A 15039-nucleotide genomic window follows, 5' to 3' on the forward strand; every position below is an offset into this window, starting at 1 on the left:
ATATTAGCCTCCTCTCTAAGAATATTTGAGAAGAGAATGGTGGTCTATCTGTGGAATTCTTTCCCCCAATAAAGGAGGCAAAAGCCAGTTATTTTCAGGTGCAGTAGGCTTTCCCAAGTTCCCCAGATTCACATTATAAGCTATAGGATATACTCTATGTCTGAAAGCAGTCCTAGACAAAACACTTCAAGTGGTGAATGCTTACTCTGTTTATGAATGAAATCAGGCATATTCCAAAAATACAATCAGCCACAAACCTAAATACAATTCATTATGTGGTTATATCTTTTGATATTTAATAAGAAAGTCAGATTTTTTTGAGGGTAGTGAACACACAATATACAGATGATATATTATAGAATTGTACACCTGAAATCTATATACTTTTTTATTAACCAATGTCACCCCAATAAATTCAATTTAAAAAGTCAGATTTTTTCTTTTTATTAAACTCATCACTTATTTATGCCTTTAAATTAAAAGAAGATACTCTTGTCAATATGGTTTACAGCGGTCGCCAACCGGTGGTCCGCGGATTACTGGTGGTCCATGAGGTCCAAAAGGTTGGTGACCGCTGGCTTAGAAGGAATTTCTCCCATGAGGTGGAAAACTCTCCAAATAAGGCAACTAGAAAAAAGAGGGCTTACTGGAAGTATAAAAACTAACATTTGTGTAACTATTATCTATGAAGCATTGTGTTGGGTGGTTTCATGCTATCCTATCTAATTAGTAAACCAAATGTGTTAAAATTCAAAATTTAAATATACTTACAAACACATACATACCATGTTTGATAAAGCTACTCTGTCTTTAGGAACAACCAATGAGATATCAAAAGTGGCTTTGATGGCAGGCTCATCCCAGCAAGGAAAAGCTCTCCGAGCATCAGTAGCCTCAAAAAAAAAAAAATAAAATGTAAGTATCACTGATTACCCTAGCAGTCTATTTCACAAAGTAACTGCCATCTCTCCCTCTCTATTTCTATCATTCATTCACTTGTTCAAATATTTACTTTCTACTCAATGCCAGGCAAAAGCTAAGCACTGACTACAAAGAAACACAAGGCTTACTATCATTGCCACATAGTAAGGAACTAGATCTTCTACAGATCATAACAATTTATAGCATCGATTTTCAACCAGTGTGTCCCAAGAATTTTTAAAACATGCAATACCTGGCTATTTAATCAAGGGCACTGACCTCTTTTTCCTTAGATTATCAAATAAAGAAATGATAACAGCCAACACAACAATAGCTGTCCTGTGTGAATAAATAAAAATTATACCCATTTTTTGCCATATTGGCAAAAAACGTTATTTTTTCGTGTGCCATAGAATTTTAGTAGTTTATGTGTGCCATGAGATGAAAAGGGTTGAAAATCACTGGTTTATAGTATTAGAGTTATTTATAATATATATATATTTTATATTTTGTTGATTTTTAGAGAGAGAGAGGAAGGGGGGGGGGAGAGAGAAAAACATCAATGTGAGAAACATTGCCTCCTGTTTGCACCCTGACCAGGAATCGAACCCACAACCTTTTGGTGTATGGGACGATGCTCCAACCAAGCCCCACTGGCCAGGGCTATAATTATATTTTTTTAATAAAAATATTTCAAAAATGTAATGCAAATGGCTCAATGTTAACACAACAAGAGCATAGGGAGAGTCAATAGTATACTGTAAGGATTCAGAACTGGGAAAATATGATAGGTTGCCTCTCTGGCTTTTATTTCAAAAGTAAAAATATTTTCAGAATCTTTGATGTACTTTGTTCTTTATCTGGAATGTTAGCAATGGGAATAAAGACAGACGTTCTATCAATTCTAAGCAGGTAATTTGTTCAATGGCATTTCCATATACTAAACATAAAACTGTCACCACTTGACCTACTTAAATAGACCTCATTCTTTCTTTAAAAGTAAAAACAGAGCACAGTTGTTAAAGCAAAATAAAATTTAGTGGTTCAGTAGAACATCAGCTGCAAAAGGAAGGATTTAAATAAAAGAACAAAACAGAAAAAACCCCCACTAATGACAATATTCTGTGTCATGAAAAGAAGTAACAAAATATGCAGAAGTAGAGAAACCCTGAAAAAGGTTTTCTAAAGAGGAAAAATATTAGATGGCTGATTGCACTCTCAAAAAAATTAAATTATAAAAATTCAATCAAAGAATAAATAAAACATTTGCAAAGTAAGTAGAGTGTAAGAAAAGAAATGGTAGTATAGCCAAAACCGGTTTGGCTCAGTGGAAAGAGCGTCGGCCTGCGGACTGAAAGGTCCCAGGTTCGATTCCGGTCAAGGGCATGTACCTGGGTTGCGGGCACATCCCCAGTAGGAGATGTGCAGGAGGCAGCTGATCGATGTTTCTCTCTCATCGATGTTTCTAACTCTCTATCCCTCTCCCTTCCTCTCTGTAAAAAAATCAATAAAATATATTTAAAAAAAAGAAAAAGAAATGGTAGTATAAAAAACTTAAATTAGGAGAAGCAGTACAGAAATAAATTTATACTAGAGGAAATTAAATGAATGATACAAATAACAAAATTTAAAGGTTTCTGAAATATTCAAAGGATGAAGTGATGAAAGCAATCAAAGGCACATTTGAGCGATAGACACTAGAGTTACACCTATTGTTAGCTGATGTTCCTGAAGAGCTCAGAATGTGTATATGCAAACACACACACACACACACACACACAAATACATGCAGGTAATTTTTCAATACTTGAATTGCTTTTATACTATGTACCTTTCTTTCTTTTTTTAATTAGTATGACAAATTTTTATTTCACAATCCATAACAATGGGCCTCATAATGAATATTCAATGTACCAGTACCATGATCTACTTAAGTAGGCCCAAATGGAGTCACCATAATAAATACATAAAGTCTGAAATGTTCTGGTTTTTAATCATTTAAAATCTATGAAGAAATTCAGTAATATCTCTAACTCAGATTCTGAAATTAGTTCATACTAAATTAGAAAGTGAAGTTTTAAATTCATTTCTGCACCTTAAGCTATGAACTTTGGCCAAGTTATAGAATGCAAATAAACAAATTTCCTCATCTGTAAAATGGAAGGACACTATTACATCTGCTCTGGTTATCCAACAAGGCTGATATAAAGAAGAAATCAGCCGAAACCGGTTTGGCTCAGTGGATAGAGCATCGGCCTGCGGACTGAAAGGTCCCAGGTTCGATTCCGGTCAAGGGCATGTACCTGCATTGCGGGCACATCTCCAGTAGGAGATGTGCAGGAGGCGGCTGATCGATGTTTCTCTCTCATCGATGTTTCTGACTCTCTATCTCTCTCCCTTCCTCTCTGTAAAAAATCAATAAAATATATTAAAAAAAATTATTAAAAAAAAAAGAAGAAGAAATCAAATAATCTATGTAAAAATATTCTCTGCCTATTTAAGAATACAGGTCATACAGAAGACATGATTACAGCTTTCTGGAAAACCAACTTCCTTCTTTAATAGGCAATTAAGACATATTGGTCATCTGTCAGCTTCACTGTACAACAAACCAGTGGTAGCAGTATTATCTTTGTCTTCTTCACCTTCCATATCTTCATACTCCTCATTTCCCACATTTAAGGTACAGACAGTTTTCTTCTTCATTTCTCCTTGAAAAGGGGTTTCCTCAGGCCGAAGTCGAAGCGCTGGCTCCACTGACGGCGGCCCCATGGCAGGTCCCTAGGTCCCCGTCAAGCCACTGCCAAGTTCCTCAACATGGACTCCTTAGTCCACTTGGAGATGTTCGGGGGACCCTATGTACCTTTCTTAATTAAAATTATCCTTAGTATCTGATGCCTGTGGTTTTTCTTACTAAATTAATAGTAATGCTGTTTCCCTCCCTCTTATAATGAAAATAATTGGCTGAATATAAAATAAAAATCTAAAATCATAAATATAAGTATGGCCAAAGGCACCTAGCAACAAATAATCACACAAATTATAGAACAAATAATAGAATAACCACACAAATAATAGAATATCTCATTTAAGATCGTAATACTTCAGAAAAGAATACCGTACCTCAAACTGTGTGACAGCAGCATAGCGTACCTCTCCAGAAGGGGTAGTATATTTACTTCTATAGAAACCTTTCATTTTGTCATTCAGTTCTCCAACAAAATCTATCTTTAAGGTTCCTGTACCTGTGATTGAAGATAAATGAAAACCACTTTTAGGGAAATGTTAAGTACAAGTTATCAAAAATATGTCCTTAAGACACTAATTCGACAGGCTATTTACAATGTTTAAATCAATCCTTCCTTTCTCAAATACTCCTCCTGGCGATGGAGAGAATACAGTATTTACTAAAGTACACGGCAGACTAATCCTAAAGTAAACTTAAAGTCATGTTTAGGGTGGGTAACTGCTTAGAAAGTCCTTCAACTTTATTTTAGTCTCAAATGACCACTATATGAAGATAAAAACAGAAAAGGAAATAAACATTTATTATTAAACTAGAGGCCAGGTGCATGAAATCCGTGCACTTGGGGGAGGGGGGGTCCTCAGCCTGGCCTACGCCCTCTTACAGTCCAGGAGCCCTCAGGGGATGTACAACTGACAGCTTAGTGCTGCTGTGGAGGCAGGAGAGGCTCCCGCCACCGCCGCTGCACTCACCAGCTGTGAGCCTGGTTTCTGGTGCAGTGACCACCAGAAGGCAGCTCCTGCACTGAGCATCTGCCCCCTGGTGGTCAGTGCGTGTCACAGTGACCAGCCGTTCAGTCTATTTGCATATTAGCCTTTTATTATATAGGACTAGGGGCCTGGTGCACGAAATTCGTGCACTGGATGTGGGGCGGGGGGGAGTGTCCCTCAGCCCAGCCTGCCCCCTCTCACATACTGGGAGCCCTCAGGCGTTGACCCCCATCACCCTCCAATCGCAGGATCGGCCCCTTGCCCAGGCCTGACGCCTCTGGCCTAGGCGTCCGGCCCGGGCAGCGGGGACCTGCAGTGGCAGCGGGGGCGCCGCGATCACGCGGGCTCTGCCCCTGCCCCTGCAGGATGTCTCTGGCTGAGGCGTTCGGCCCGGGCAGCGGGGACCCACAGCTGCAGCGGCCCCGCGATTGTGGGCTTCGCTTTAGGCCCAGGCAAGGGGCCCCTAGCTCCTGGGACTGCCAGCTTCGACCGTGCCCAGCCCCCATCGCTGGCTCCACCCCTACTTCCTGCTATCACTGGCCAGGGCGGCAAAGGTGCCTGATTCTCCGATCATGGCTGGGGGGCAGGGCAAAGGCGGCCCTTTGCCCTGCCCCCCAGGTCTTAGCTCCCCCCTGGGTTTCCGATCACTGTCAGTGGCAGGGGGCTTCTTCCTGCTTTCCCTTTTGCCTCCCTGCATTGTGCCTACATATGCAAATTAACCGCCATCTTGTTGGCAGTTAACTGCCAATCTTAGTTGGCAGTTAATTTGCATATAGCCCTGATTAGCCAATGAAAAGGGTATCGTCATACGCCAATTACCATTTTTCTCTTTTATCAGTGTAGATGTATAACATGCTATTGTGTTTTAAAAGTATTTATAAACTTGGAAGTAGGTATTGTCTCTATTTGCTCAGATGAGGAAACAGGCTGCAAAGTTAAATAACTTGTCCAAGATCACACAATTAGTTAAGTAGCAAAAATGAGATAAAAACTTAAGCCCTGACCTGTTTGGCTCAGTGGCCTGTGGACTGAAGGGTCCCAGGTTTGATTCCAGTCAAGGGCATGTACCTGGACTGTGGGCACATCCCTAGTAGGGGGTGTGCAGGAGGCAGCTGATTGATGGTTCTCTCTCATCGATGTTTCTAGCTCTCTATCCCTCTCCCTTCCTCTCTGTAAAAAATCAATAAAATATATTTTAAATAAAACTTAAACCTGTTTAATCTAAAATTCATGCTTCCTGCCCATTTTACCATGTAAATTGGTCCTTTTAGATTAATTCATGTCAATACCTCTATCATTAAGACAAGGCACTATCTGCTCAATCTAAATGGAACAGTGATTCCATACTTTTGTAAGGAGCCACAGGGAATACCAATGATTTGATCATCCAGAGGGCATAAAACATCTTAGAGCCACCTCAATCATTTGAAATCTGATATTAAAGAAATACATTTAATCAATAATTATTAAATACAAATCAAAATGAATATTCAACCTGAATATATATTCTACTAGAGGCCCAGTGCACGAATTCATGCATGGGTGGGGTCCCTCGGCCTGGCCGGCAATCAGGGGCTGATCAGGGCCGTCTCGCCCAGTCCTGATTGGGGCCAATTATGGCCGGCCAGCCAGCTGGCTGGCCAGCTGTGGGGGAGGGACCACAGGAGGTTGGTCGGCCGTGGGAGGTTGGATGTGGGAGCACACTGACCACCAGGGGGTAGGGTAGCTCCTGCATTGAGCATCTGCCCCCTGGTGATCAGTGTGCGTCATAGCTACCATCTGGTCATCCTGTCATAACGGTCAGTTAGGCTTTTATATATATAGACTAGAGGCCCGGTGCACAAAAATTTGTGCACTCGGAGGGAAGCGGGGGGTCCCTCAGCCCGGCCTGTGGCCTCTCGCAGTCTGGGACCCCTCGGGAGATAACGACCTGCTGGCTTAGACCTGCTCCCGGGTGGCAGGGGGCAGGCGCAATCCCTAGGTGCAGCCCCTGGTTGGGCTCAGAGCAGGGCCGATTGGGGAGTTAGGGAGCCGCCCCGTGTCATGCACAGAGCAGGGCGGATCGGGAAGTTGCGATGCCACCCTCAGTCACACTCAGGGTAGGGCGGATTGGGGCGTTGGGGCACCGCCCCCTGTCAGCTCAAGGCAGGGTTGATGGGGAGGTTGTGGCGCCACCCCCTGTCACGCACAGAGCAGGGTCGATCAGGGGGTTGGGGAGCTCCCCCCTGTCATGCACAGAGCAGGGCCCATCAGAGGGTTGGGGAGCTCCCCCCTGTCATGCACAGAGCAGGACCGATCAGGGGGTTGAGGAGCTCCACCCTGTCACTCACAGAGTAGGGTCAATAGGGGAGTTGGGGCATCGCCCCGTCACACACAGAGCAGTGCCGATGGGGAGGTTATGGCTCTACCCCATCACACACAGAGCAGGGCCCGTTGGGGGGCGGTTGGGGCGCCGTACCCTGTCACACACAGAGCAGGGCTGATCAGGGGGTTGGGGCGCCGCACCCTGTCACACACAGAGCTGCAGGGCAATCAGGAGGTTGGGGAGCTCCCCCTTATCAGGCACAGAGCAGGGCTGATCAGGGGGTTGGGGTGTCTTCCCCTGTCACGAACAGAGCAGGGCGGATAGGGAGGTTGTGGCCCCGCCCCCTGTCACACACAGAGCCGCTGATCCCGGTGCTGGGAGGCGTATTACCCTTTTACTATATAGGATAGAGGCCTGGTGCACAGGTGGGGGCCGACTGGTTTGCCCTGAAGGGTGTCCTGGATCAGAGTGGGGGTCCCCACTGGGGTGCCTGGCCAGCCTGGATGAGGGGATGATGGCTGTTTGCAGCTGGTCAGACACCCTTCAGGGTGGGGGGTCCCCACTGGGGTGCCTGGCCAGTCTGGGTGAGGGGCTGAGGGCTGTTTTCAGGCTGGCGGGTGACTGAAGCTCCCAACCGCTCCTTTTTTTCTTTTTCTTTTTTATATTCTGGGCCAGCTTTAGCTCTGACGCTTGGCTCCAGCTCTTAGGCCTCAGCTGCTGAAAGCAGGTATCTGGTTTGTTTGGGTTCTATAATAATTGAAACACTGTTTCAACTCCAGCTCTGAGATCCCGGCTGGCTGAAAGCAGGTTTCTGGGGGTTTGTTTAGCTTCTATATTTGTAACAATGTTTCAAACTGCAAGCTCAGAGGCCAGCAGCGGCAGGCGGGGAATGTTGGAGTCCTCCGTCACTGAAGCAAGCAAGCCTCATGTTCGCTTCAAGCTGCCTGGCTGCCGGCCGCCATCTTGGCTGGCAGTTAATTTGCATATCGCCCTGATTAGCCAATGGGAAGGGTAGCAGACGTACGGCTAATTACCATGTTTCTCTTTTATTAGATAGGATTGTTGTACAAATACAAAACCAACTCAGACAAAATGGGATATTTTGGTGGGTACATATACTTTTTTCATAAAAGAAATTATCGCCAAAACCGGTTTGGCTCAGTGTAGAGCGTCAGCCTGCGGACTGAAAGGTCCCGGGTGCGATTCCGGTCAAGGGCATGTACCTTGGTTGCAGGCACATCCCCAGTGGGAGATGTGCAGGAGGCGGCTGATCGATGTTTCTCACTCATCGATGTTTCTAACTCTCTATCTCTCTCCCTTCCTCTCTGTAAAAAATCAATAAATATATTAAAAAAAAAAAAGAAATTATCTAGTAGTCATCTACTAAACTCAGATGCACGATAAAATAATAATCCCATCCTACATTTTACAAATCAAGTCACATACACAAAAAAACAGAAAAATGTTGACTTAAAAAATGATCCTTTTAAAGTGCCTATACATATATATTACAGGATCTACAGCAGTGATGGCGAACCTTTTGAGCTCGGCGTGTCAGCATTTTGAAAAACCCTAACTTAACTCTAGTGGTGCCATGTCACATGTAGAAATTTTTTGATATTTGCAACCATAGTAAAACAAAGACTTACATTTTTAATTACTTTTCTTTTTTAAATATATTTTATTGATTTTTTACAGAGAGGAAAGGAGAGGGATATAGAGTTAGAAACATTGATGAGAGAGAAACATCGATCAGCTGCCTCCTGCACACCCCCCACTGGGGATGTGCCCACAACCGAGGACCATGCCCTTGACCGGAATCGAACCTGGGGCCCTTCAGTCCGCAGGCTGATGCTCTATCCACTGAGCCAAACCGGTTAGGCAAGACTTATATTTTTGATATTTATTTTATATATTTAAATGCCATTTAACAAAGAAAAATCAACCAAAAATATGAGTTCACGTGTCACCTCTGACACACGTGTCATAGGTTCGCCATCACTTATCTAGAGTGTGGAAGTATAATGAATCAAGATATAGTAGAACTATAAATTAATCAGCCAATCAAACTTTTATATCATAAAGTTTTAAACTGTCATTTTAGAATGCCATGAAACAATGACACTGACAATGTTCAAAATGCTCTTGTATTTCTCCCTCTAACTTTCAAACATATCATCTTGGATGTTCAAAAACTCAAATCTTCATCTTCCAAAATTGAATTTGCTTTTCAGAAAGATCCAAAAGTTATAAAGAGTCCAAGTCTACGGAATAAGTGAATGATGAGCTGTCAATCATTTCTAAACAAACACTAAGTGTATTTATTAACTACTTAAACTGATGGTTTTCTTACGTGCCACAAACTGGTTCTGAAAGTAATTTCAAGTGACAATTTCAGACCTTTGCACCAAATTCATCACTAAAGCAAGTTCCACATACTTAAAGTAATCATGCTGGGAAAACAACTCAATTGAAGTTCAACTGAATAGACATTTGTGATTTTTAAAAAAATATATATTTTTATTTATTCCAGAGAGGGAGAGAGAGATAGAAACATTATTGATGAGAGAGAATCATTGATTGGCTGCCTCCTGCATGCCCCCTACTGGGGATCAAGCCCGCAACCTGGGCATGTATGTGCCTTTGACCAGAATCGAAATCAGGACCTTTCAGTCTGCAGCCGACGCTCTATCCACTGAGCCAAACTGGCTAAGGCTGTGATTATTTTTTACAAATGAGACATTCTGGCCTGGCCGGTGTGGCTCAGTGCTTGAGTGTCAACCTATGCACCAGGAAGTCATGGTTCAATTCCCAGTCAGGGCACATGCCCGGGGTTGTGGGCTCAATCCCAGTGTGTGGTGTGCAGGAGGAAGCCAATCAATGATTCTCTCTCATCATTAATGTTTCTATCTCTCTCTCGCTCTCCTTTCCTCTCTGAAATCAATAAAAATATATATTTTTTAAATCAGACATTCTGTCTTAAGGGAACAATGAATAATTTTTTTCTTTTAAAGAGAATGATAGATTACTAGGATAGTAAATGTGAATATAGTAAAAGAATCTAAAAGAGTTCTAAATTACTGATAAATAAAAAAATTTAACTATAAAATTTCTATCTTTAGGAATTCACTGACTTTTTTTTAAAAAAAAAAAGCAGATATATCAACATTAATAAAGTTTACAAGGAATATCTAATAGATTATCAAAACCCATTCCTTCTATGTTACAATTCCATTAATAGAACTGGTAAGTCTGTTTTCACTAAGTTAACTGTTACGGTGTCTTTTATATAACTCAGATTCCATGGTAAATCTACTTTCAACTTTTCCTATTTGGAATAAAACTCAAAACTAAGTAAGAAAGGCTGCTTACACTTTTACTTGGTTTTAAATCTCCAAGGCCATCAAACCATTACAAGACACTGACAGTGACCACTGCCAAAAGTGGCATACTAAACAAAATACAAAGTATTAGGAAGGGTTATTACCTGAAATTCAAACAAAACACAAGTTAAAAATGTTTTTTAATCGTTAATAAATTTAATTAGTGTCACATTGTACAATATTAATAACAAAGTATTTATTATTAATGTAGTAGAATTTTAGGCCAAGAAAGAGCAGGAGAAGAAAGAACTTTTTAAAAATTAATTTCACTTATCAAATTTACACCATATTGAAGAACTGATTGCCAGGTTGTCTAATTTTATACCTATTTGCACATATAATTTACAATGCTTCCTCAAATTACATATAATATTTTGATACCCAATATTTATCTGCTTGGGATGATAACCCTTTTAAAACATACAATGAACTCATTTATAAATTAAACAACTGAAAAATTGAGACTTCCACAAAAACTTTGTTTAATATTTAGGAGAGTATGATAATTGTTATAAAAACTGAAGATCTTGAAATACTTTAATACAAATTTAATGAGCCTACTAAATAAAATAAAATCAAAGACATTATAGAAAAAGAGTAAAGATCTTTGCCTCTATGTGATCGTTTCTTATGATCCTTCAAAATGTTAGTATCTTCTAGTGTTTCTCCAAATAAATGCCATTCTACAGGATCCTTAAGCACTGATTCTGAGGTTGTTAGGTCTTACAAATATTATGGTAACTGCCCTAGCCGGTTTGGCTCAGTGGATAGAACGTTGGCCTGAGGACTGAAAGGTCCTGGGTTCGATTCCGGTCAAGGGCATGGACCTTGGTTGTGGGCACATCCCCAGTAGGGGGTGTGCAGGAGGCAGCTGATTGATGTTTCTCTCTCATCGATGTTTCTAACTCTCTATCCCTCTCCCTTCCTCTCTGTAAAAAAAAAAATCAATAAAATATATTTTAAAAAAAAGATTATGGTAACTTAACACTATTCTAAAATGGTGCCAATTTCAGAAAAGATATTTTACAGAGAGAGAGAGAGAGAGAGAGAGAGAGAGAGAGAGAGAGAGAGAGAGAGAGAAAGAAAGAAAGAAAGAAACATCAATGGGCAGCCTCCTGCATGCCCCCTACCAGGGATCAAGTCCACAATCCAGGCATGTGCCCTGACCGAAAATCGAACTGGCAACCTTTTGGTGCATGGGAAGATGCTCAATCAACTAAGCCATGCTGGCCAAGGCTATTTTAACCTCTTTAAATGGCTAAGCATGGAATTCTAGGTTGAAAATTAAGATTCTCATAACTTTGAAGGAATGGCTTCATTAGAGTCCAATTTCCATTCTTTTTTTTTTAATATGTTTTTTATTGATCTGGGGGGGGGGTGAGGGGAAGGGAATAAGAGAAAGGGGAGCAGGGAGGAAGGGGGAAGGGGGGGGAGAAGGAAAGGGAGAGGGAGAGAGAGAGAGAGAGAAACACTAATGAGAGAGAACCATCGATTGTCTGCCTCCTGCCCCCTGGGATCAAGTCCACAATCTGGGCATGTGCCCTGACCAGGATTCCGATGGCAACCTCAACCAACTGAGCCACACTGGCCAGGGCTAGTTTACATTCGTGATGGTAAATCAACTGCTATTCTGATCCCTGAACTTTGGGGGAAATTTCAATTTTTAAGTTATATTCTTAGGTATCTGTTAATACATGATCATAGCAAAACATTTATATTTATAATAATTTCATTAAAAAATCCTACTTAGAAAAAGGCAAAATGAAAGGTCATTAAGAGCCCTGAATAAAAGATAACTTGTCCAATTAAATTTTTTTCTAAAAATACTTTTCTATTAAGGCAATGTATTCTCAGTTTAAAAATTATGAAAACCAGAGAAGGTATTAATCAGAATAAAAATCATCAATTATGTCAACAACCAGACATATAATTTTATTTGTATCATTTCAGAGATATGATTCATCACCCTGTATATGTAATTTTGTATTCTGCTTTTTAATTTCACATTATAATAAGCACTTTACAGTGTTAAGAATTCACAAACCTCACTTTTAATTGCTATGTATATATTCCACCAGACAGACACGTCCTAATATGTCATAGCTTGATTATTTCCTCAATGTTGGACAAACACATTAACTCCAATTTTTTACTACCTTAAGTAATGTCTCCATAGATAGCCTCGGCATAAAGCCTTTTCCATATTCTTTAGGACATATTTCTATTACCAGAATTGCTAGGTCAGAAGATATAAACATGTTTAGTCTTTTGAAACATACTTCCAGACTGCTTCTAAATAAATTACATGGATTTAATGGATTTACACTTCCACCAATAATATCAAGTCAGTCACATTATCAAGAATATTTTTTTTTTTTTTTGCTGAAACCGGTTTGGCTCAGTGGATAGAGCATTGGCCTGTGGACTGAAAGGTCCCAGGTTCGATTCCGGTCAAGGGCATGTACCTGGGTTGCAGGCACATCCCCAGTAGGAGATGTGCGGGAGGCAGCTGATCGATGTTTCTCTCTCATCGATGTTTCTAACTCTCTATCTCTCTCCCTTCCTCTCTGTAAAAAATCAATAAAATATATTAAAAAAAAAAAAAAAAGAAGCCACTAATGCAATTTAAAAAAAAAAAAAAAGAATATTTTTTTGCACCCTGGCCAGTTTGGCTCAGTGGATAGAGCATCAGCCTGCGGACTCAAGGGCCCCAGGTTCGATCCCGGTCAGGGGCATGTACCTTGGTTGCGGGCCCATCCCCAGTGGGGGGTTTGTAGGAGGCAGCTGATTGATGTTTCTAACTCTCTATCCCTCTCCCTTCCTCTCTGTAAAAAATCAATAAAACATATTTTTTAATAAAAAAGAAAAGAATATTTTTTACATTTCAGCTTACAGAACAGACAAAAACTGATATATCAGTAACTGTTGTTTTGATATTTTTCATGACTAGGAAGCTGAATACTAGTATCTCTTCACATTTTTTCTGTATTTTTTTTAATATATATATTTTTTATTGAGTTCAGAGAGGAGGGGAGAGGGAGAGATAGAAATATCAATGATGAGAGAGAATCGCTGACTGGGGAGCAGGGAGCAAAGCTGCAACCCAGGTAAGTGCCCTTGACTGGGAATGGAACCCATGACCCTTTGGTTCTCGGGCCAACACTCTAACCACTTAACCTCACTGGCCAGAGCTAATCAAAGTCCTAGTGCTTTACCAACAGATTTGTATATAATTTTTCCCACTATTTTAAGTTTGGAAAGTCTTCTATTTTCTTTTTGGTTTTATATCTAATAATAACATATTAACAAGTCTTTCCTTCCATGCCCTCACTAACATTATATCTATCTAGTCTCCAGCTGTACATCAAAATTATCTATGGCATATTCATCTCAGAGATTTGGATTCACTTAAAGATGGAGCTAAGTAAATGTATTTTTAAAAAGCTGAAACTGAAAAGGTGAAAAACAATGCTTTATGTTCGAGGGTAAAATGAGCATTAATTTTGGGTTTTTTCTCTCTCTTATTTTCCCCCTGGTGGTCCAAAAGTTGCAATATACCTGACTTTAATCTGCTTAAAACATGAGTGGGGGAAATGGCATACAATAAATTTCTTTGGAAGAAGCACGATGCCACTATTCTTCATCGGAATTTGCAAAAGCCACATCTCTTACCTGGTTGGAGAGTACTAGGAAAAGACAAGGTGACTTTTTCATCTTCATTCTGATAGTTAAATCCTGTAGCATGTATTTCTGGAATGGAAAAAAAAGTTACAATAAATCTGACTGAACTAATAAGGTTAAATGCAGACTGCAGCAATTAACATTTTCAAGAGCAAAATCTCTACTAAAACGAAATACCGCACGTGGTATTTTGTGGAAGAGCCACACTCAAGGGGCCAAAGAGCCGAATGTGACTCGCGAGCCGCAGTTCGCCGACCACTGGTAGCCAATGTGGCTCACTAGACTGAACACTGTCCCATGCACCAAGAGGTCACTGGTTCAATTTCAGTCACGTTACTTGCCCGGAATGCAAGCTCAATCCCCAGTAGAGGGCAAGCAGGAGGCAGCTGATTGATGTTTTTCTACCATAGATATTTCTATCTCTCCCTCTCCCTTCCTCTCTCTTTCTTTAAAAAAAATAAAAATAAAAAAACACATACCCCCCCCCCTTTTTTTTTTTGAAGAGAGAGAGGTAGCTGCCCTGGTTGGTGTGGCTAAATGGTTAGAGTGTTGGCCCATGCACCAAAAAGGATCATGGGTTTGATTCCTGGTCAAGTATGTCCAATCCCTTGCCCTGGTCAGAAGTGTGCAGGAGGCAACTAATCAATGTGTCTCTCTCACATAGATGTTTCTCTCTCTCTCTCTCTCTCTCTCTCTCCCCCCTCTCTCTCTCTCCCCCTCTCTTTCTCTTTCTCTCTCTTTCCCTTCCTCCCTCCCTCTTCCTCTTTGTCCTCTGCCCCTCTCTCCCTTCCACTCTCTCTAAAAATCAATGGCAAAAAGTATCCTTGGGTGAGGATTAACAAAAAAAAATTTTTTTAATAAAAAATATAAGACAGAGAGGTAGCCTTATCACCCACAGGTTTAAGTCTGATACAGGAAACAGTGATTCAGATTTAATAACACTCCATGAGCCAGGCAAGATGCCCACAATCCATTCTTTTTTTATGAATCACCCAAAGACTGAATTGCCAATGT

At 40.8% G+C, this 15039-nt stretch overlaps 1 protein-coding gene across 3 annotated transcripts in view; it reads right to left on the reverse strand.

Annotated features, from left to right (window-relative positions):
• NPEPPS (aminopeptidase puromycin sensitive) overlaps nt 1-15039 on the reverse strand; it is a 68280-nt gene that overhangs the window by 29800 nt on the left and 23441 nt on the right. For 2 of the 3 annotated variants that reach the window (XM_059670781.1, XM_059670783.1), the window contains exons 3-5: nt 14017-14094; nt 4045-4166; nt 786-893 (exon numbers count right to left, since the gene is read on the reverse strand). In XM_059670781.1, the coding sequence (XP_059526764.1) occupies nt 786-893; nt 4045-4166; nt 14017-14094 (308 nt within the window). The remainder of the gene's footprint in view (nt 1-785; nt 894-4044; nt 4167-14016; nt 14095-15039) is intronic. The other variant, XM_059670782.1, reaches the window with a different exon arrangement.

This window comes from Myotis daubentonii, chromosome 16, assembly GCF_963259705.1.
Source record: "Myotis daubentonii chromosome 16, mMyoDau2.1, whole genome shotgun sequence".
NCBI lineage: Eukaryota > Metazoa > Chordata > Mammalia > Chiroptera > Vespertilionidae > Myotis > Myotis daubentonii.